Raw genomic sequence first — 24,193 nt, forward strand, 5'->3', positions numbered from 1 at the left:
GGTGTTGGAATACTGTGATGCTTCAGTGACCGTAACTGAGATAACCATGAATTCTGCTCTCTACTAGAAAATCCTGTAGAACATCTAGCCCTCAGTCTGTGAACTGAAATTCAAGTGAATTTGATTCATGCAACAGGAACACGATCTGAAGCATAAGAGCAGATCTACCACTTAATTAAGGTTTTGGAGAGGCCTAGGCAAGGTAATAAGGAGACATATTATATCCCTTTTTCACAAAATAGCACAGTCCCATTGTGTCTTAAGGAAACATCAGTTACATTCTTTGGTCAAAATACCACAAGGCTCTAATTAGACCAATGATTCCAGGTAGGCTCTGGACCCACCGCGACCCTGAATTGGATAAGCGGTTACAGATAATGAATGAATGAATCTAATTAGACAGCACTATTTAAACGGCCCTCTTCAGAAGAGCCGATGTGAGCACCTTTAAATGAGAATGGGCCATAGCTCAAAATAAGCACAAGAGCCCAGGAGTGAGGAGCAGAAACTTATACAAGGTTTTTAGCCATTTTTGCTTGGTTTTCTTTCTTCTCCATTCTCGTTTTCACCATATTTAATCAGTACTTTTATTTTCTGCTCTTGTTTTCATGCTCTAACATAAACACTGGTCCAGTATTGATACTGCAAAGAGTCACACAAGAAGGCGGCACAATTCTAAAATATCGACACTCAATATAAGATGCAGAAGAAAATCAGGATGACTTGTTTTCTGATATAAGCAGATCACAACAAAATGACTGGGTTGTTTTTTTTCACAGTTTGTTGGTTGGTATTAGCTCCAGATCCCCAAATTAATGAGCAAATGCCCTGAAAATTCAAAATATGTCCCCCTTATAGCTATTTCAGCAGTGATGTGAAAGACTGTTCTCCAGTTATAGTTTGCATTTTCTTGCAGTTAAGGTTAAGTTAAAGGTGGCACAGCCAGTTATTAAATTTAGGAGATCAATTACGTTTTCATGTGGGTGATAGAGGTGTTAATATATGACCGTTTAAAATCCTTGGCGATCTCCTTGCCTTGTGTGGCATTTTCCAAGACAAGCTCTTACCCTGTAGTACAAGAAATACACAGAAATGGAGGAAATGATCCTGAACCATAAATAAATAAATAGATAAAATCATGGCATATGAGTTTCACAAGAATATCTCCCTTTAATTAAGACCTGGTCATTTTTAACAAGCTCATGATTCAAACATTTATTCATTTGTTTTCTTTAACTGCTTCATTCTATTCACATTTGGGGTGGGTCTGGATTGTACAGACTCATGGGTGCAAAACATAAACATACCAGTCAAAAACAGTGCAACTCACATATGCGCACATATTCACTCACACTTATGGACACTTTGGAATAGCCAGTCTACCTACCAACAGGGGTTTTTGGACTGTGGGAAGAAATGCACATAGACACAGGAAGAAAACACTAAACTCCTCACAGACAGTGACCCGAGGAAGAGTTTGAACCCACAGCCAAAGGACCCTGGAGCTGTGTGACAGCTACATTATCTGCAGTGCCACCCATGAGTCAAACACATGTCCACAAAATATATGTGGCATATGGAGGGGTTCGCGAAAACGCATGCTGTTTTTTTTCTAGAATTAGAGCAGTGTGCATGCTTGTCTGTTTGTGTATGATGGCGCGGTTCAGCACCTCTGACTTTATGAGGCACTTTTAATGTAATGAGATGATTCATACCTTTGATGATGTAACCCGCGGTTAGTCACTGTTGTCATAGAGCCGCCTGCAGACTGCCTCTTCTAATGCAGCCGGATCATAGAGCACACAGCTCCAGCATTACGTTTGCCTCTAATCCAGTGCATCCTCATCACTATGATGCCTGAGGAATTACAGTTTCATACTCTGGCTTTCAAAGATGGGCTTTAAACCCATTGCTGTTTTCAGTGTGGGTCAACATTACTTAAGAAATATTCATGCTTACATGTTGTAGTTTTGTAGTAGTGTCTCACTCAGGGGCGTCTCTACTAGATACAACAGGGTTGGGGCCTGTAGTACAGAGGGTCCATAGCTATAGCACTCCCAACACCTTTATTTTTAGTTGCTAATAAGAAGAATAGAACCTCTGTCATTGCTACTAAAGGCTCAGCAGACTATGTAACTTTTGGAGGAGGGTAAGGAAAGGAGGAGGTGTGGTTACCTATCCCAACCCTCACCTTAATTTCAGTACAGTGTTATAAAAGTGAATTACACTCTGCAACAGTAGGGGAAGCCCAGGAGCACATTTTAACTAGTGTTTCTTTAAAGGGACCATCTGGACTACTATTTAATATTATATTCATTGATATTGTATCTTTTTACATTCGCTTCCAGCAGTGTACACTTTCTGCATTGGTTACAGTGTAGTGGATAACTCTGCTGCCCTTCTCATGGCAGACTAGGGTTCAATTCTCAGTTCAGATAGGAACACCACACTATACCAGTAGTTCATATAAAGATATAATCTAATCGTGGACAAGACTCCTAACGCTACATTCACCTACATCTGAAATGTGATCAATAATTGTAAATAGCTCTGAATAATTGTGTCTTCCAAATGTTGAAAATGTAAATAGGGACATTGTTCCCATATTTTTTTATAATATTTGAGAGTTTGTTGCAGTTACAGCTTCTACTCTTCCAGGAAGGCTGTACATTAGATGATGGAACATTTCAGTGAGAATGTAATTACAATTAGCAAGAAAACATTAGCAAAGTCAGGTACAGATGTTGGATGTCCAGTTTTGGATCACAAATACCACACTAACTCATCCAAAACATATAGAGCTTAATTTATAGTGACTGCTGTTTCACTGATGCATTGTGGGTGTTTTAAACCCCTCTTAGCAATGCTTAGCATTAGACATGATCTTAAATTAATACGTATACAGCTAATTGCAAGGGGTATCTACAAACCATTGGATGGAAAATGAATGTCAAAACCCCATGGTGATAAAGAAATGCAGTGCAGTAGAGGATAATATATACAGACTTGCTATACATTGTCCAAACTGTGATGTTAGCTAATTTGCTTCCTTCTAAATTAGCCAGTTAGCAAAACAACCCACTTTTCCATCAGCCTACTCCCATGTGTCCACTTCAAAATGATTGTAGTGCATCCTGTCTTCAAAATACATAATCTGAACCAGGCTTTTCTTGTCACATTACTGTGGTGTGTGTAAATATAAATCATATATAAATATTTAATCATTGCTGAGCAAGTTAATCTTTTCATGGCTAAAGTTTACACTTGGATGGACGCTCGCAGCACGATAATGCACAATGTCACAAGACATGTATCATCACAGAATGGGTTCAGAAACATGACAGCGGTGATGTAACTACTGGCAGTAAAGATGGGCCCATATCATGGTGGGGCCTGTTGTCAGCAGACCACCGTAATGGCTTTGCTAGATGTTTTTCATTACAACTTATGCAGTTTTGCACTCATAAGTCATAGGTAGCTGTGGTAACTTACAAAGGGCTTTAAGCATTCAGTAGGGTAGTATGTCTCTAAGCAACAGCCCTTAACACTATAGCTCACCTCATTTCAAGTCTCTTTGTGTAGTACAGTGATTAGCCATCATTAGAGAGCAATCAGAGAAATATTGTCAGCGCTTTTCCTTAAAGGTTTTTGTATAGAGCAAGATTTTTAGGCCTATAATATATGCACCACTGGACTCACCAGTCTGCTTTGTTATGAAAATGCATACTGTGCAGTTACTCCCAAGGAGTTGCTAATATAAATCTCATACCCTCACGGGAAATGTAATTGTATCTGGAGATCATGTTTTACAGTTGTATTACATTACTGCAAATAAAATCTTTAAAGATGTGCCGGGGGGAAAGGCAACTGTGGAAAGAGAACAAATCAGATATTTGAGATAAAAACGAATAGTTTATAGTAGTACATCTTCCCTCAGGCTGTTGGTTGTTTGAAGTCTGGATCAGCCTGTTTCACTGATACCATCAACCAGACAATAACCGTTGTCTCTAATCGTCCATGGGCAAGATAGGGAATCAAAGACGTTCTGATACTTATCCTCTTTAATCTCTCTCTTTCGAGATGCTGAAGCGGTCGGGTGCGTGGTTCTTCAAGGGGCTGCCACAGCAGGTCTTGCCTGCTCCCTTGCCAATCTCCAAGCAGAAACACTTAAACACACCTGCTACTCCATACGTCAACACACAAAATGGAGGTTTGGAGGTTTTTCCTCTTAACATGGCTGACAGTATGTCTCGAAAATTCTCTTAGGTCTTGGAAACCGTCACAGATATCTAAAGAAAAAGTGAATATGCTGTAAAGGTACAGTTATTGTGTAATGCTGTAAATGTCCCTACAGAGGTACAACAACGGTCCTAATGTACAAGTGTGTACCTTAATCTTTCACACTATATCTTAGAGAAAATATGTGCATGTTTAAAAATAAAAACCTAGACATTTCTCATAGTTTTATCCTGTTTAACTTTGAGTCTAGCATGGCCCTCCCCTTCCCTTCATCACACAGCACAATGCTAGCCAAAGTGGTGGTTTGTTAACTGATCTAAAATATTAGGCAGTTATTGTTGTTCTCCTCCAAGTGTGTTAAAGTGTTCAGTGGGGAAAAAACATGTCTTGGAGGAAGCATATGCTAGTGTTTACATGCTTGGTAGCATTGTGTGATTAGGGGAAAATGAAGACCACCCCACTGACAGTTTTTCTGAGAGCGTAAAACTGACCATATTTACCCACTTGTCTTTTGTACATTTGTTCTGAATTTAGACAGTGCTCAGCTTCTCGACAGAGGGCAGCACTTTTCAGGTTAGTGCCTGTTTGAAAATATTTCAGTGAGACCTAATATCACATGAATAAACCTTGAAAAATGGCATATCATTTCCTGTTTGTTCCTACTCAGCAGAAGTGAAGCTTATTGAGCAGGAGGAACACTGTGTCATTGTCCAGAAGGAACAAGTAGTGCTTGGAGCAAGACTGACTGACAGGAGCTCAGATCAAATGCAAGTGGCTGCAGAGAGACAGATTAATCTAACGGCAGAAAAGAAAGAAGAACCTGTCCAGAGATTTAGACCATCACAGCCATCTTCAGCTACCACACTAACCCAAAAAGGTAAATAGATGTGAAGGTAAGAACAAATCCATTTTTGAAATAGTTAATTGACCTTGATTGTATTTCATACAAATAAATAAAGTCAAAAAGCTAAAAAAAAGAGCGTTTGTGTGTAAATGAGTGTGTAAATGTAAAGAATTTAGGTCTTTCACCTTCTACCATAGATAGAATTGATGCTACTGTGATACTGAAGAGTTCTATAGAAAATTATCACGTAACACAGGTTGCTACTGCATCAGGAAATGCAACCTGAAACTTTGTTATGCAAGAAGAAAGACATACATCAATTATATGCAGAAAGTCTGCTGAATTTTCTGAGTCCAGTCTCATCTTAAAAGGTACAATAGACAGTAAAAATGTGCGCAATGGTCAGAGGGGTCCAGCTTGTTTTCATGAAAAATAGACATCAAGTTCTCTGCGCCAAAGATGAAACGGATCATTCAGGTTATTATCAGCAATAAATGCAAAAGCCAATGGCTCTCATTGTATAGGGGTGCATCAGTGGCCATGGCGTGGGTGACTTGCACATGTAAGAAAGTACAAATGGGTTGTGGAGGGCTATATTGGGATTTTAGACACATGTTTTTTTTATGTCTCTTATGTCAGATTAATCTCAAATAGGAGAAAAAGGAAACAGAAATGGAAACCAATGACTGTTGAGCTGCTGAAATCTTGTATAAAGCCAGAATGGTCAAACAGTTGGTATCCACTGTTCTAAAATGATTTAACAGTGTAATTAAAAGCAAAGATGATGTAACAAATTTGGATTGGCAGTTTTAGCAAATGGTTTATACAGGAACGGTACAATACTGTGCAAAAATCAGAGATCACATTTACTTTAACTTAAGGAAAAATATGTCTTAAAATTAGCTTCATAAAATAGTCGTGATGACCCACTGACATGTAGTAGGGAGAATAGAGTTTCTGTCATTGCTACTCTGGACTCAACACTGCAGAAACTGCACTATGTACATGTACACTGAAACTATGCCCCCTCTCTTGATTTAAGGACATTTGTCCTATAAATGTTTATAATGCAGAATTACACTCTGCAACTATAGTTGGGATGTTCTCCCCATATCCGTGTGGGTTTCTTCCAAGTGTCCCAGTTTCCTCCGACGTTGGTGGGTGGATTGGCTACTCAAAAGTGTCCATAGGTGTGAATGTGTAAGTGTGTGTCGCCCTGCAAAAGACTGGCACCCCCTTCAGAGTGTGTTCCCTACTTGCGTCCAGTGATTCCGAGTAGGCTGCGGACCCACTGCGATACTGAAGGGGATAAGCGGTTACAGACAATTAATGAATGAAAGAACTGTAGGGGGAGCCCAGGAACAAAAATACCAAACCTTTCCTAGTGTTTCTTCAAATTAACTTGCAGTCAAAGGTACATTTAAACAAGTACGTATTTAACATTAAACCACACAAAGTTGTCAACATCTAATTAATTAAAGGTTTTTTTTCCAAAGACTGCAAGGACATTTTTCAACTATTACAAAGTTTAGTCTTAGAAGTTGGTTTCTGTGAGACACACATGCTGGGATTTGTTTCAGATGTGAAGCAAGAGTTGACCTTAATTTTGTCCGTTTGATGAAGTAGTGATAATGACTTACCAGGTTTTTTATGGTTGTTTGGAGTCGCATTTTTATTTAATTTTCCATCATTATCCAGTGAATTTTTTTTTTATTTTTTTTATCTTCATTATTTACCTCTTAAAAACGTTCAATATTTTTTTGCTGGGTGGAACAGTGCTGCTTCAGGTCATACTGCTGTGTCCTGGGTTTAAGCCCTGCACGTCTGTGAGGAGAAATATTTGGTAGGTGGATTTGTTATGCAAAAGTGTCCAGTCTGAGTGTGTGAGACACTGGGTGTATTTGTGATGCCCTGTGATGGAGGGTGTTCTGGACAAGCTGCGACCCTGAACAGGATTAAATCAGTTACGGTCACTTATTATTCTTTGACTTTCCCTGTCCTCAACAGAAATCATCTGATAATAAACTGAAATGAAAATGAAAAACTGTACTGAAGTTGTGCTTTGATTGGAAACAAGTCAATGACGCTGTCTTTTAAACAGTACTATGTGTTTAATGGAATGGATTATACACCTGAACCCAATAATGTCTGGTCAGGGGCAAAGACCTGAGGAAGGTGTAATGTGTTTCTATTGCAGTTGAAACTCTCAGTCTTGAGAAAGGAGTCCTGCCAATGGAGAACAAACCACAACTCACAACGCAGAAAGAGACACGACCCCCATTTATGAACAACACCCTGGCTGTGCGCCAGCCCCCTCCCCCCACCACTGAGGAGGAGGAGGATGCCAACAGCTACGACTCTGACGACGCCAGTAAGACACTAATCCACTCTGACACATGCTCGCGTTTCTCCCCTACAGGTTCTTCACTGGACTAAATTGTTTACCATGCAGCTCTGCCCTCCCTCAGAGAATCCTTGCATTCACACAGTGTATGCACCCTCTATGATCCAGCAGTGATTCTCTTTCATCTTGAATCATTTGAATCCTATACCCTGAACAAAGGTTCTTCAAGGACTCTGGCAAAAGCAGCAGTTCTGTATAGAACCAGGAACACAAAGGAGCATTGGGATGAATGGTTTTTGCGTGGTTAAATGTCTTTTCTCTACATTGGAAAAATATCCAGCAAACCCTAAAAAATGCTAATTGCTAACACTGCCATTTGTTCATGGGTTGCATAAATACCATATTGGGGACCGATGGTCTGGTCTCAGAGCGCAGCACTAATGTAAACAAATGGGAAAGATGAAAACGTTCATCTCATACACAGCTCCTCTCCCTGATCTGGAGAGGGTCTCACAACATTCAGAAGCACAGAAACCCACCGACTCTTTGTGTCAGAGGGGTAAACAATCCCACAGTGTTGCATAATGAGGAGAAACCAGGCCGCCCATGTATACCTCTGGTCATAATTTCTAGGCAAGATGGAGGAGAAATATGTGCTCAAATTCTTTTTCTCCTTCATTATTTTAAAAATAAAATCTAAATATATAATGGCAAATAACACAAATATCAATGGCCATTCCTCTTGTTACGGCTAATTACTATTACATAATAAATGATAACTGGACAGTTGTGGTATCCTCTAGGAAGCTATGAAAGTGCCATGCAAAACATACTTTTAAAAAACACAATCCTGTCACTATTATAGCAGTAGAGGTAACTGACCCCAAACAAGTGATTATATACATTTGAGCCCACTTCAAATGAGGGGTGGTAGCAATTTACTTTAGAAATTGTTTAAAAAAAATGGTAATAATATAGAAATTATAATGAGCACAAAGGTCATAACTACTAATCTGTAAAGTGCTACCAGTGTGTTGGACCAACCTTAGAAACATGCAATCACAGGTTAGAATTCTTGTATTGAGCTTAGATTATAGTTTTTTATTAATAAGAGCTGTTTAAACGGCTTCTGCCATCCCATGGTTGTATATATCCAGATGGTTGCAGGCCCTGTTCAACCCCTTCAATGTTACTGTTCAGCCCAAATTTATGCGCTTGCCTCTAGTGTGTAATTTTCATCAAATCTGGCCCATGTCCCTCTGCTGATGTGTTGTGTTGTGTCTCTACCAGCCACACTGGGAATTTTCGAGTTCAGTCTCCTGTATGAAGAAGAAAACAGTGCTCTGCACTGCAACATCATCAGAGCCAAGGTATTGTGTTTCTGTATCTGAGCAGCAGAAATTGCATTAAGTAAGCAGTTCTGTTGAAGTCTATTTCCGTACAAGACAAACTCTTCCTCCAGTCTTTTTGATGGATCGTGTCACATTGTATGTAACCGTAAACCGTACAGCTAAAGTGGCTCCTGAATCCGAGGTGTAGGACAATAAGTGGTGACTCTTTGCTGTTGTCTCTTCGGTTAAGGGCCTCAAACCAATGGACTCCAACGGACTGGCTGATCCATATGTCAAGCTGCATTTGCTGCCGGGAGCTAGCAAGGTAACACTAAGACACCTTCTGTTCTCCCTGCCAAAGCCAATACGAATTTTTCGACCTGAAGTGTGGGTACCACTGGGAGCTATTTCTTTACATTGTAACTAGATGCAGTAGACATTCAATAAGCTCCATAATAACTTTCAGAATTATTGATGAGTAAGAAAGATGAAATGAAAATATCTTGTGTTTAATTGACATCTGTCTTATTTACAGTAATTATAATTAATTAGAGGCGGCACGGTGGTGCAGCAGGTAGTGTCGCAGTCACACAGCTCCAGGGGCCTGGAGGTTGTGGGTTCAATTTCCGCTCCGGGTGACTGTCTGTGAGGAGTTGGTGTGTTCTCCCCATGTCCGCGTGGGTTTCCTCCGGGTGCTCCAGTTTCCACCCACAGTCCAAAAACACACGTTGGTAGGTGGATTGGCGACTCAAAAGTGTCCGTAGGTGTGAGTGAATGTGTGGGTGTGTGTGTGTGTGTGTGTGTATCTGTTGCCCTGTGAAGGACTGGTGCCCCCTCCAGGGTGTATTCCCGCCTTGCGCCCAATGATTCCAGGTAGGTTCTGGACCCACCGCCACCCTGAACTGGATAAGCAGTTACAGATAATGAATGAATGAATGAATAATTAATTTGATTTGTTGCCTTAAGAACATTGCTTTAGAATAACCAAAACAATACCAGGCATGCCTAGGTTTGCCAGACCGGCTGCAAAGCATCTGTCATAAAAGCATGTAGAAGCAGTCATTCATGTGGACCTAAAGCATACTTCCATCTAATTCCAAGCAGTCACCCTGTGAAAGACTGGCGCCCCCTTCATGGTGTTTTCCTGCCTTGTGCCCAGTGATTGCGGGTAGGCTCCGGACCCACCGAGACCCTGAGACTGCTGAACAAGGCTTCCACTTTGTTCCTATATGGGGATTTAGCTTGCAACATTTTATTTCATTAAGTAAATATTAAAAATATAATAAAATATTACTCCTAGGTCAAATCTCTTTACTGAGACTCTTTAGGGAACGTTCAGAACTGAAGACGTCAAAATCTTAAAAGGAAAATATTTCAGTTTTTGTCAAAATTTCAGAATCTGTCTAAAAAATTTTTTTCTATATACCAGTCTAACAAGCTACGCACAAAGACACTTTACAACACTTTGAATCCTGTTTGGAATGAGACTCTGGTCTACCATGGCATAACCAAGGAGGACATGCAGCGGAAGACACTAAGGTAAAAAAAAAAAAATTAAAATGGTTTGTGCTCCCGGTACTTCCTTGCATCAGCTTTGCTGACATGGTTGTTGAGCAACAGATCCAGTAGGGGGCAGTTCTTAGTAAAAATCAAACATGACGACTGCGGAGGAACTTGTTCTGTATTTACTTACAAAAATATGAAAAAGGCAACATTCTACACGGCAGTGGTCTATGAGACCATTAAATACTGCGCAACATTTGATAGGAGAATTTTATTCACTCTTCTTACCAATGAGGGAAATTAGAAAGCTTTCGGAAAACGTGCAAATTACGTACCAAATGAACACAGAGTACAGCCACGAGGTGTCAGTATAAAGACTGTTCCATAAAGCAAAGAAGAATCATTGGAGAATTTGGCTCACTCGATATTCTCTCGTATACAATGAATCTTATGCAATAAGTCTCTTATTCCAATTCTTCTGCATTATCTTGACACTTAGTGCCCAGGGTGAATCTGAGATTGAAAGAGATGAAGTAAACCTGTTTTAAACATGGATGCCCTCATATAGGGGACCCTCTCTGTGGAGTATAAAGTAGCTCATTCAGGGATTAAAGCAAGAAATGAATATTGTTTGGAACTAAAAATGGCTCAGTTCAGCTTTAGCCATAAAACTAAGCTGATGGTAATTGATCATATGCTGTTTGTTATCTTAATATAATTGATCAGTGAATTATTTTCAAACATTTCCAACAATCAAGACATAGGTGTAAACCACAGGATTTTAAATTAATCTGGCGGGCTGGATAAGAATGTTATTTGCACGCATGTTTGACACCCCTAATTTGCACAGTTGAGCTACTTCACAGCTTAATTAAAGGCTTGACATTTCTCAGAGTGCAAGGGGTTAGCAACTCAACCTTGTTCCCTGACAGACTGTCGGTGAGTGATGAGGACAAGTTCGGACATAACGAGTTCATTGGGGAGACGCGAGTGGTCCTGAAGAAGCTTAAGCTGAACGAGAAGAAGAACTACAGTGTGTGTTTGGAGAGAGTGGTGCCGGTAAGCCACATTATATTATTCCTACTATTAGGTTACACGTATTCTCGTAATGTATGTTCTTGAGTTTCACAGCTTGCCTTTGGCCCCCTCACTCCATGTAGGTGAAGCGAATTGCTGCTGGAGGTTCAATCCGTGGCATGGCCCTGTATGAGGAAGAGGTAATTAAATCTCACACAAACACACACAGACACACACAAATACAACCCCAATTCAAAAAAGCTGGGACACAGGATTAAATAAAATTTTCTGTGGATAAGAGTATCTGTTATAAATATAAACGTAATGGCTGACTGGTTCTTTGGGTGGGATTTTGAAGGTAAAAGAAGGAGATGATTCAGAGGAGCGAGGCCGTATCCTGGTGTCGCTCACCTACAACAGTCAGGAGGGCCGGCTCATTGTGGGAATCGTACGCTGTGCCCATCTGGCTGCTATGGACTCCAATGGCTACTCTGACCCATTTGTTAAGATGTGAGTTTGAAGTTTAAAAACTTCTTCAGCCAGAAAATTTTAAGCATGTGTGTCATTTTGTGTCTTGGAGCCATGTGTAGAAATGTATAGAATACTATGTGATACACACATTTTGACTACTACAATTTTAATTTGCTAAATTGATCATTTTTGAATATTTCAGAACATTCTCAAATACACTGTCAAAGGTTGTGAATAACTTGTCATACTTTGCGCTAGTTAAGGAAAAGTCAGATTTAGTTTTTGTTTTCAAAACCATACATAGCCCTACCCTGAAGCCATGCTGTATCTGTAGCCCTCTCATACAGCTCTCTTAATTTCCAACTACGGAAATGGCATGAGATTTTTACTGAACTACATGTCAGAAGCATTATATACTAGCTAAAACCATTCCATTCCATTGATTTGACACTAGAAAATGCTTAAGGGAGAACTACCAATAAATTAATGAGCAGCAAACTAACAAAAGCAATAGCAAAGTGGGATCTGATCCATATTAAATGTGATGAAATATGAATATAAATAATAAGTTATATACATTCATTCATTCATTCATTATCTGTAAGCACTTATCCAATTCAGGGTCGCAGTGTGTCCAGAGCCTGGAATCATTGGGCGCAAGACAGGAATACACCCTGGAGGGGGTGCCAGTCCTTCACAGGGCAACACAGACATACACACACATTCACTCACACACTCACACCTACGGACACTTTTTTTGAGTCGCCAATCCAAGTTATATACAGTACTGTTCAAAAGTTTTAGGTACCTGAAAATGAAATTTGAAAAGCTATTTATATGAACAGTCAGAATTTGATTTGCTTAAAACCATCAAACACACACACACACACACCCCATTTTAGAATAAAAACAAATAATTTTTTTACAGTAAGTAAATGTGTACAAAGTTGCAAAGTTAAATACAGTTATCTTTTGGAAGCATTTGTCCTCTTTATCACAGCTCTTGGGGTGGCTATTATTAGCTCATCATAGATCCTTTTTTGGGAAACTAATTGGACTTGAATGTAGCCCATAAATGGACTGCACGTTGTTGACTTTATTGTTGTCATGCTGTTCTGCAGTTGCCTGAAGCCAGACATGGGGAAGAAAGCTAAGAATAAGACGCAGATCAAGAAAAAGACCCTCAACCCGGAATTTAATGAGGTTTGTTCGTTCTGTCTTTCTCACTAAGACCCATCTGTCTTAATTTGAGGTGGAGCAAGTCCCTCTTCAAAATGCCGCTGACATGACACAAGAGCATTTACAAGCCCTGACACATCAGAATAAAAGAAGGCACCTTACATTCTTTTCATGTCACATAAAATGGGTTCTGCCATTGACATGATTCACACACTGACAGGCTTTTATCCTTGCAGGAGTTCAGTTACGAGATCAAGCATGGTGAACTTGCAAAGAAGACTTTGGATATTTCTGTCTGGGACTATGACATGGGAAAATCCAATGACTTCATAGGTACAGTAAGATTCTACAAAATGTATTGATAAATTTACATATTGATACAATTTGAAGGGCCAGCCAGTAGGTCAGTTGGAGTTAATATTAACTGATATTGAGGTCCCACTGATTTATCAGTATCAGTGGAAAAACATTAGATAGATATTGAAGGCCTTAAGAAAGCTATAGGAAATAGATGAAAGCAGATATACAAGTACACAAATCTTATTCACTGCATTAACTTGTCATTGTATAACATGCCGTGAAATGTGTCTTCCACATTTAACCCATCCATGACAGTAACCACACACACACACACACACACACATACATTAGTGACAGTGTGTGGACACAGTGTTTAAAAACTTAAGCGGCACTGATGTGTCTGATCCACTTTTATCAGCACTAACACACCACAACCACATTAGTGTCACTGAGTGATCTACCACTCAAATCAGACCTGCTCTGTGGTGGTCCTGTGGAATTCCTGACCATGGGTCAGGACAGGGTAGGACATGAACAGGGTAAAATGTGGGGAAAGAAAGTATGCAGAGAAACAGGTGACTACAGTTTGTAACTAAGGAAATGCAAAGTGCTCCTTTATTATCAGTGGAGCTGAGGGAATGGACAAGGTGGCGGTCATAATATTATGACTGGACAGTTTGTATGTGTGTGTGTGTGTGTGTGTGTGTGTGTGTGTGTGTAGTTGCTTAAATCTAAGTACTATATATTGGCCATTTTTACTCAAGCCAATAGAGAGGAGGGCCGTAACAGTGATGATAAAGATGTAGATAATGGTGATGATGATGATAACTGTGAGTAGAAGCAAAAAATAAACACACTGTCTGAAACACAGGTGGCTGCCAGCTGGGTATCACAGCAAAAGGAGAATGCCTGAAGCATTGGTACGAGTGCCTGAAGAACAAAGACAAGAAGATTGAACGCTGGCATGTGCTGTTCAACCAAAACAACGTTGACGCTGAGGAATGAGACCTGTCCATCTCCAGCTCGATCTGTGTGACTCTGTATGATCCTGTCTTCCACCATCTCCCTCCCTGCCCTAACCGTGCTAATAACCTGACTTTGTGCACCGCAGTGTTCTTCTTGCTTTGAATTCCTATGATAAGCTGTTACATAACTAGTGGTTTAGGTAACATGGAACTGAGTCACTTTTAATCCACTATTGTACAAGATGCAGCAGTGCATCATGGATCTTCAGGCAACAGGAAAGTGTCTAAGTTATGAGCATTCATTTAAATGTGACAAACACTATAATATAATCTGGGAATCAAATAAAAACCACTTAATGTAAAAATATGACTATGTTAAGGATTCATTTGCCTGGAAATCAACTCAGCACTATATGCTAGGGATTTGACTCTGAACTACATTTAGATTTTTGTATTTAAATTATACCAACACCAAAAATTAGATGTAACATCAAGGCAATTTAGACTAAATATAAAGATGTATTGACTGTCTTAATGAAGGGTACTGCTTAATCAAAATATATTCTATATAAGTGCTCACATATTTAATATTTAGAAAATGTTCTATGTGCATTTTCTTAAGCATTCTTGCCATTGTTACATTCCTACCAATGATGGAATCTTCAGTTTATTTGTTAAATGCTCGGTCACACTACTGTCTGTGCAATGGGTACAACTGTATTATCTAAATGTAGCCAATAAAATATACATGACACAAAATAACCTCTTAGCCATGTTGCAACGTGGTGAATTCAAATCACTCACAATAACTGGCTCCTTTCCTTGTGTTTGCAACGTACAAGGTCTGTGCTCACCTTCAGCCGTCTCAGAAGATCCAGCACAAAGGTCAGAAAGTGTTCAACAGTGACACCATATCATTTACCATTGTGGAGGGGAATTTTTGTCCGGTCTCCGTTGTCACTAGGATGGTTATTTTTGTGATCAGACATTCTCCAGGTTGTGGTTTTGTGATGTAGAGTTTGGATTTGACATGTTAATAAGACACAAAAGCATACAAAATTAAAATCTCCACAGACTTCTGTGACATCTTTGGAAACATCTATTTAGAGGATGATTGATTGTCATATAAGTACCTGTGTTTAGCACATTGTCTTTCTGTTACAGTTTGTGAGGTGGATCAATAGTGAATTGGATTGGTCTTGCTCTCTCAGAATGGGCTGGATTGCTCTCCTTCTCACCCAGTTAGCCTCAAACTAAACAATGGTTAATTAGTGTTCTCCTCCAAGCAGGTTGAGCTGCTCGATGATGTTTAAAAACAATGTTATTGCTGCAAAGGAAGCATATGCAAGTGTTCATCCAATATTCATCCAATGACTAAAATATAAGTAAGTACAATACTCCTTAGAATTTCTGAAAGAGAAAAAATAACTTAAAAAAACTAAACGTATCTAGTTATTTCACATATAATATATATAATGTATGTATGTGAAATAACTAGATTAACTCTAGTCGTTTAGTTTTGTAGCACCTTCAGTTTGTGTTTACTTTCATGCAGCTACCGATCTCCTGAATTTGGAGACATTTTCACTTTAAGTAATCTGAAACAGCAAAAATAAGGCAATATTACCAACATATGGCACAGGAAATTGTCGATTTCCTCATCTTGGTTCCTGCTTTTCAACCTTTGTAGTTCTCTCCATTGTCTAAAAAATCTCCAGATGCCTTTTCTCTGCTGTGAGTAGACAGAGAAAGCCTAGCATACCAACGTTTACTGACACTGGGGCTTCGTAACCAAATTAGATGCATTAGTATGCAAACAGACTGTTAGCAAATTGCAAGTAAACCTTAAATATTTGAAAAAAAATTTTTTTGATTGAAATCGTGAAGGCACACACAGCTTGTGTAAATGCAATGCCATGTGCAGTGCCAGGTGCTAGCTAGAAGGGAATAAAGCCTTGTTCCTACAGCAAAGCGTGTACACACTCCTTATTCATTCTTTCATTTCTGAATAAACCTTAGATGAGAAGTGACCACAAACATACAGTGCATGATATCATCTTTCTTTATTGACACTCACAGACCAAATGCCAAATATGGGAGTGTATACACAACCTAATTCTTTGACTTTCTGGAAAAAACACGAAATATTGATTAATATGTAGCTTATCCTCAGACATCGTGTTCACTTGTGTAACAAGCTGAGAGAGACGTCCTGCTACAGTTGTCCTTGCAATGTTTACTTTTACAACGTTTCCTAAAACCTGTTTCAGGGACTTTTATGATGCACTGTAAGTATCAAGGTAAGCAGGGTTACTGTAAGTGATATTATACTGCTACTTTATTCAATTTCAAGCAAAATGAAGGCAATTTGGAAAAAAACCCAAATTATACCAAGATCCACAATTTTGTAGGCACCTATTTGAACTAAAGTGCACCCATTGTAGAAACAGGTTTGTTTATGCAGACACACAACTTGTATAATCTGACTAGAAATGCATGAAATGAAATGGGATGCTCTGGAGACCCTGCACATAATTTTAGTTCACTAGGAGTGTATAAACCCCTCAGCATTGGGATGTGGAGCAGTGGAACTGTGTTCTCTGGAGTAATGGAATAAGCCTCCAATGAGCTGGACCAGTGTTTGTTATCCAAAAGTGATCATACAGCATTAGAACCTTTTTAATCCGAAATGTTTCAACATCCAGTTTAAAATCTAGGTCAGAGGTCATCAAGTTGTTGCATCCAGTTTCCAGGCCTGGATTGTACAATAGTTGCGACTAGAATGTCATACCAGGTGATCACTTCACAATCCAATTTATTTATTTATTTAACAAAGTTTATTTTTACTTTTTTTTTATACAACCATAAATATTGTAATACAAATAAACATTCAAGCTGTCAAATAGCCCTCCTCTTTCCTCCCTTCTCTATTTTGATGGCCTCAGACCTAGTAAGAAATATTATTTGAGCAGGTGATCACAATCAAAAACCATAAGTAGTAGTAGCATTGTACAACATTGAAGAAGCTGTTGGGTGCACCCTGCCCTTTTAAAATGCTAGACTTGAGCCCTGAAAACACAGATGGATCAATTACATAGAGAATAAAAGTTAAAAGCTCAGCAAGCTTGGTTTATGTTTACATTGTTTATGAAAACAACAACTCAATTATCTTGACCACTGTGTCCCAATATTGGGTAAAAAAGATGCCTTTGTAATGGAAAGGCATGCCACAAGCAGAATACGGCAGAATCAATAGAAATGTGTCCTAAATTTAGTCTTTTCCTGGAAAGGGAAATAACCTTTGATCTTTGGTTTTATGAGTGCAATGAAAAAATTATGGGCTAATTTATGTTTTTTTTAACCTCATATTTTCTTGAGATTAAGATCTGATTCACTGCACAAGGAAACTTATTTAATGATTAACGTGCCATGCCTCCTGTGGTGATAGGACAGAAAACTTTGGGCAAATCAGGCGAGAGCTCCACCAATCACTGCAGAGACACGCAAGAGAACCAGACTGACCTTTGCATTGCTATGTAAACACTGCAGCCTCTATTGGCTTATCACTGTGGTCATCTTTAAAAGGGAGTTTAACAGATTTTTACAAAATCTGTGTTAAAAATAGATGTCGTCATGGGTAGGTGTGTGTTAATATGTTAAGTTCGACCTTGTCGTTGTTTAAGCCTTGCAGTTACTTCTCGGTGGCTGCTGTAATCACACATTTATTTATCCTGGAATTTGAATCTTGTCTTGTTGTCACATCACGTCATATCATGCAGCAAGATAAGACCGTATTGTTGATATTGATAAATCATGATAAAGATAATGACTAATACATCAATAAACTTTTGATACATCGCCCTACCAGTCAGATTTGTGTCTGTTGGTACTTCTAAAGCTGAACCTACACAAATAAAAGTACTCCAAAAAGGCAGGCCCATGGCCTTCTCTTTCATTAAGTTGGCTGTAAATACTCAGGTTGACTCAGGGCCAAACTATATGGGAAGTCCCCCTTTGGGACTATGGTATAAAAGTGCCCAATGTGCACTGCTCTGTCTCATAGGTAGACCAGAAGTATTAAGACAGGTTTTATTCCTCACTTTACATTATTCATGCCTTCACTTTGCTTCTTCTGGAACTTTCTGAAGTGAAAAATCTCAAAAAGGGAGCATTTCATTCTCAAAAAGGATTCAACAAAGTTTGCTTTTGTGGATATATCTATATATTTTTTAATAAAATGAAAGCTCACTGCCTTTTTCAAGCGGTAGTGTGTCTCCTTTCATTTTTTCTAGATCTTTCTGCAGCTGGTAACTTTCAGACATTTGAAGGAGGTAGCAAATCTTTCTGCTTCTGGAGTAAATCAATCTCAAAACGACGCACACATTTTACGTTCCTTCACCAAACTGGGGAGGTCAACAAGACATCTCTGGTCCTGTTTGACAGTGTCTGGAGCAGGGAGAACAGCCTTTTGGACTGTATTACAAGCAATGATCAATCTGTTACAGAAAGCTATGTGTCGAAATGCTGGGAGGCTGGATCGAGGTCATTCTCAGAGACTCCAGATGGACGCTTTAACATCAGTGAACTGGTTGAACCCGCTGGCCCCTGCATGGCCGTGGGCCGTTTGGCAGGACTTAGGGGGAGGTCTGGGCGCAGGAGCAGGGACCTGGAGAGCATTGACCACAAGACGGCATCCATGCGGCAGACCAATGGAGAAACAGGACTGAAGCTGAGACGCTCAAAGAGAGCGTGGCTGATCCCGGGAACTCTGTGGTGTGGTGCTGGAAACAAGGCCCTCGACTTTGCAGACCTAGGTCAGCAGAACTTGTTGATTGTTCTGTTCGCTCTGTAAGCTACCGACAAACTCTGCTTTGCTTAGTATTTAGTGAGGACCTTTTGTGTTACAACTGTCCTCTCGTGTCATAGGTGTGTTTGAAGAGACTGATAAGTGCTGTAGGGAGCATGACCACTGTAAGGATGCCATCGACTCGTTTGGCTTCAACTATGGAATCTTCAACACCAACATCTTCACCTTATCCCATTGCGATTGTGACACCAAGTAAGTTTAACTTCTTTAAAACTGCCAGGTTCAGGTTCTTCCCTACTGGAAACCTGAGCTCTATTCATCTAAATGAATTTTTGCCCCAAAAATCTTTATACTTGATCCATGTTAGAGACTCTAAAAGACTCTGAAACGCCAGAGAACAATGCTTGTATGTATATGGTTAATATGAAGGATAATGCCAATTCCGACCACACTGGACTTGCCAACAAATCATTGACTGGTTACATAGCCTCCGGTAACCTGAGATGAAACATGGCTAGTTAGCTTGCGGTATCATTCTCTCAGAAGATCAACATGTTGGCGTCCGGTGTCATGTTGTCTTAATGTAATCTGTCTCTGCGCTATCGATTCAGGTTCCGCCGATGCCTTCATAAAGCCAACGATAGCATGTCCAATGTGGTGGGCTACGGCTACTTCAACGTCCTCAAGATGCGCTGCTTTGAATTCTCACATAGGATGCAGTGTGCAGAAAGAACCTGGTGGGGCATGTAAGTAACTCATTTAAAGACATATCTGTTTCATACTAAAAGTAAAAAACAGACACACTACACATGTAATGTTATCACGTCTATTAACCATGAGGTGTACAATGTCTGTATGCATTTTAGCAAATGTGAGCAATTTAACTTGATAAACTGTTAAAGTCACAGAACCGTGCCAAATATTTAGCAGCTCCAATTAAAAATTAATATATCTGCCATATATAACGTATATAGAGTAATTATGACCAGACAGTTCACAGACATGACTCTCTTTAACAGGTGTAAATTCCATCAGCTGACTAAATATGCTTTGGTGAAGGATGCAACATATTACAATTCCACATCCCCTGAGTTAGAAGATGAAATACGTGGTGCCTTTCATCAGATTTCTGCTGGAAACCATACCTTCACTACTGGATATGCAATGTCCTCAACTACTCTCACTGAAGATCCCAGGACAACCCGCGGAGAGCATGACACAGCGTCTGGAGCTCAAACAGCTTACAGCACAATAAACAGTCCGAAACTACACGAAGAAACGATAGACACGCCAGATTTAGAAACAACAGACTCACCACAGACTAAAAGAACAGAGTTATCCCAGACAAAGACTATAGACTCAAAAGAGACAAATACAACAGACTTAACACAGACAAAAACAACAGACTTAACACAGACAAAAACAACAGACTCAGCACAAACAAAAACAACGGACTCTGCACAGACAAAAACAACAGACTTAACACAGATAAAAACAACAGACTCAGCAGAGACAAATACAACAGACTCAGCACAAACAAAAACAACAGACTCAACACAAACAAAAACAACAGACTCAACACAAACAAAAACAACAGACTCAACACAAACAAAAACAACAGACTTAACACAGACAAAAACAACAGACTCAGCACAAACAAAAACAACAGACTCAGCACAAACAAAAACAACAGACTCAGCACAAACAAAAACAACAGACTTAACACAGATAAAAACAACAGACTCAGCAGAGACAAATACAACAGACTTAACAGAGACAAATACAACAGACTTAACACAGACAAAAACAACAGACTTAACACAGATAAAAACAACAGACTCAGCACAGACAAAAACAACAGACTTAACACAGACAAAATATACAGATCCAACACAGATAAAAACAACAGACTTAACACAAAGACCAAAAACAAATTCACCACTTTTACCAAGACCACCACCAACAATAACTGGACATTCACATCAAGCTCCAGCAACGGGGTCATCAAATACGCACCTCCGACCTGAGATACATACCAGACAAAAAGGTACGAAGTGTTTTACAAAGTTATTACTGGCTATCTATTTTCCCCATTGAGAGCAACTCACTGGAGATAAACAATCATACTGTATTCCCCTCCACCCCAAATTAATCACTTCAGTCTCTTAAGAATGGGTCTCATAGATGGTTGTAGCCATGTTTACAAAATGATTAATACAGCATCTCTCATGCACTCAGTCTTGGTGTCATTAAGCTTGCTGTTTCATACAATTTAAAAAACGCTCTTTAAATCATGCAGTACTATTTGAGTAAATTCAGGAAATGCTTATTAATGTGGAAATTTTATTTTATAGGTAAACTGGAAACATGTGCGAGTTACAAAGATCTGGATTCCTGTCGTCATCAGATACCAGGAATGCAGGAAAAATACGGTCTCCGCAACTCTGAATTTACCACTTTGTATCACTGCAACTGCACTGCCAGGTAGCAACATATTTTAACCCCATGTAACCAAACCATATAGGGACTTTTAATTTAAAAACACAGAAAAAGTACACTGTTCTGTTTGTGTCACAGACTTGCTACCGAATTCACTGGACAGGACCAGGCTGATGATGTTCATCTCTTACTGCTGGATTTTGTTTCCCAATTCTGTTTCCTTCTGCCTCAGAACTGCACACAGGAAAGGTTAGTTACACCATATTCCATATTTATACAATTTGTGTGAAACAAATATTTTACATAAAAAAAATAAAATAAATAATAATAATATATATATATAAAATTATGTTTATTTAAAGCTAACAATATATATTATTAAGTGATTTAGTTTTGTTTTACAATATATTTTTCATTTTTGTGACCCATATCCTATGTTTCATGATTGCATAGATACAGTTAAAGGGCAAAAATCATTAGCTGATTTAGAACTTAATACAACTTTTTATCATAAATAACCTCATTTGATATCTACTGTATGCTGTCAGTCTTACCATAAATACTGTAATTATACACATAAATGCCACTACAATATTTGATTTAATATTGGGAAACTCTGATTTTTCAGTGAGCTCTGGACATCTTTCTCAGTTGGGTGCCAAAACCCTGTAGACATGAATTTCAGAGGCCATGGTGTCTTACTGTAACTATAAAATGTGTCTGAATTGTTCCACACATATTTGAATGTAGCTGTAGCTCTCGTGAAAACATTATGTACTACACTACAAATAATTGCAAAGGTGGAAAAAGCCTGTTACTGTCAATAGATTAGCATACACACTCAACTGTTTAATTAGCCAAATACTTAGGCACTGAGACACACCCACTGTGCCATTTTGAAAAATAAAAATATTTTTAAAATCAAAAATAATTATTAAAAAAATAATAATAAAAATAAACATTTTGAAAGCATAAAGGAGATGGTTAAATAAAATAACATCAACACCAAGTCATCGTAAGTCATAACTCATGAAAATATACCATGTTTTTGTGTTTCATCAACTTTTATTTATAATATTATATTTTATTATCATAGGCCCCTTAGCTCATAACATATGAGCATAAGGAGAGACACCCACTTCTCTCCGTTGATTTACGGGTTTTATTGAGTCAATATTCTATTAAATCAGACCTAACTATAGAACACATCTTTCATTTTTCCACAGTTGCTTCGTCTCTTCCACAGAGGCGCCGGTCCTCAGACGCTGGAATAAAGGCGCGACTGAAGGGCGCCCCCTAGTGTCCTCCAAGCGTAAAATCAAGCGCTTCAACTCCAGAAGGTCCAAGAGGAAAGACTCTTCATTCAGGCTGTTCAAGAAGTGCCTCAGGATGCACTCCAAACTCCACAAACACAAAAAAGTGAAGAATAATATCCAGGACCATGGCTTTGTGGCACCACAGCGACAAACTCTAAAATAATGTACATTGAACACAAAGCATGAATATTAGGTGTAGTGAATGAGCTTAGACTATTCATTTCACGATAAGAATACCCCATAAAGTATTTATAATTTAGTCAATTCAGTTTACAGAGGGATTTTTACAACTCGTATTGTCACAAAAAGCTTTTTGGGCCCTCGCTCAAACACAACACACACAGAGATTACATCAATAACCATACACCCACACGGGCCTTCCTGGTGACTAAGCTTGTATCAAGCCCCACTGGCATCATTAGGCCAATAAGTTGAGTAACAATTACTTTATAAATTAATTATAAGCCGTTATAACATAAAAAGGTCACCGTTTCCTGTCAGGTATTGATCCCACATTCATCTACACTGTAAAAGTAAACATACACATATGTGGGTGTGTGTTTGCTTGTGTGTAAGGCTAGACTTATCGTAAAGTGATACTGTAACCTGTCTATGAAAGTCATGAATGTTGATGTTTGTAAATATAATTTAAATGTATTTCTACATGAAAATTCATTGTAAGTATTACTAACAGTGTGTGGTCCAGTCATTTACATTCATGGCCCAAAATAATTCATGGCGCACTCTTTACATTTGTGTTATGGATATTTTTTGCCCTAAAAGCCCTGGATATACCTATGCACCATCATCTCAGGGTTATTGTAAAACAATGTTTCAGACAATATTCATAAACACAGTGGGCTAATTTCCCAGACAGGGATTAACCCTAATCCTAGACTACAAAGTCCTTTCAATAAAGAACCTGTATTCAGAATGCTGTTCAGTCCAAGACTAGAATCCTTATACGGGAAACTGACCCTTCATGCAATACCTTTCTTTCTGTGAGGCAGCTTTTAGAGTCATTGAACTCTTTGGGCAAGTTCCTGTCATCACCACTGAGGACAAATCTGATTTACTTTGTTCACAAATTGAAAATTTCACTTTAAAGCAGCACAGAAAGAGACAATATGGTGGCCACTAGGCCTGTGCGTTCTGGGTAATGACTGTATAGCACTATCACCGGTTTTTAGGGTATTCAGAAGTTTTGCAGTGGAGACAGCAGAACAAAATTGGGATTTATGCAGGATACTCCACACACACATTTATTTCTGTGAATTGTGGGGACGGTATAAAGCCTCCCATTCATTTCGTGAAGACTTACCCTAAACCTAACCATAATTACGACTAGCCTTACCCTAAACCCAAAGCTTACCATAACTTTAACACACGTCTTCATTATAAATTGTAATGATATACAATATGGGGACACGTTTGTGGT

At 39.0% G+C, this 24,193-nt stretch overlaps 2 protein-coding genes across 4 annotated transcripts in view; both read left to right on the top strand.

Annotated features, from left to right (window-relative positions):
* Positions 1 to 14,940, top strand: part of rph3aa (rabphilin 3A homolog (mouse), a) — a 47,086-nt gene extending 32,146 nt beyond the window's left edge. For 2 of the 3 annotated variants that reach the window (XM_066650849.1, XM_066650851.1), the window contains exons 5-17: positions 4,081 to 4,210; positions 4,774 to 4,812; positions 4,907 to 5,116; positions 7,281 to 7,454; positions 8,718 to 8,797; positions 9,009 to 9,083; positions 10,188 to 10,297; positions 11,194 to 11,320; positions 11,422 to 11,478; positions 11,637 to 11,788; positions 12,871 to 12,952; positions 13,165 to 13,261; positions 14,100 to 14,940. In XM_066650849.1, coding sequence (XP_066506946.1) covers positions 4,081 to 4,210; positions 4,774 to 4,812; positions 4,907 to 5,116; positions 7,281 to 7,454; positions 8,718 to 8,797; positions 9,009 to 9,083; positions 10,188 to 10,297; positions 11,194 to 11,320; positions 11,422 to 11,478; positions 11,637 to 11,788; positions 12,871 to 12,952; positions 13,165 to 13,261; positions 14,100 to 14,233 — 1,467 coding nt within the window. In that variant the 3' untranslated portion in view covers positions 14,234 to 14,940. The remainder of the gene's footprint in view (positions 1 to 4,080; positions 4,211 to 4,773; positions 4,813 to 4,906; positions 5,117 to 7,280; positions 7,455 to 8,717; positions 8,798 to 9,008; positions 9,084 to 10,187; positions 10,298 to 11,193; positions 11,321 to 11,421; positions 11,479 to 11,636; positions 11,789 to 12,870; positions 12,953 to 13,164; positions 13,262 to 14,099) is intronic. The other variant, XM_066650850.1, reaches the window with a different exon arrangement.
* Positions 14,941 to 17,826: 2,886 nt separating this feature from the next.
* Positions 17,827 to 23,570, top strand: pla2g3 (phospholipase A2 group III). Its single transcript, XM_066650418.1, has 9 exons — positions 17,827 to 17,830; positions 18,486 to 19,007; positions 19,120 to 19,252; positions 19,612 to 19,746; positions 20,020 to 20,223; positions 20,953 to 21,047; positions 21,355 to 21,484; positions 21,578 to 21,688; positions 22,666 to 23,570. The coding sequence occupies exons 1-9, from the start codon at positions 17,827 to 17,829 to the stop codon at positions 22,916 to 22,918; spliced, it is 1,587 nt and encodes a 528-aa protein (XP_066506515.1). The 3' UTR covers positions 22,919 to 23,570.
* Positions 23,571 to 24,193: the final 623 nt, after the last annotated feature.

The sequence above is a fragment of the Hoplias malabaricus genome, chromosome 18, assembly GCF_029633855.1.
Source record: "Hoplias malabaricus isolate fHopMal1 chromosome 18, fHopMal1.hap1, whole genome shotgun sequence".
NCBI classification, from domain to species: domain Eukaryota; kingdom Metazoa; phylum Chordata; class Actinopteri; order Characiformes; family Erythrinidae; genus Hoplias; species Hoplias malabaricus.

Bases quoted from the DNA above. Each gene is read 5' to 3' on its own strand.
- pla2g3 (XM_066650418.1), top strand. The intron at 21,048-21,354 runs GTACGAAGTGTT...TTTATTTTATAG, and splicing joins GATACATACCAGACAAAAAG to GTAAACTGGAAACATGTGCG. The intron at 21,485-21,577 runs GTAGCAACATAT...TTTGTGTCACAG, and splicing joins CACTGCAACTGCACTGCCAG to ACTTGCTACCGAATTCACTG.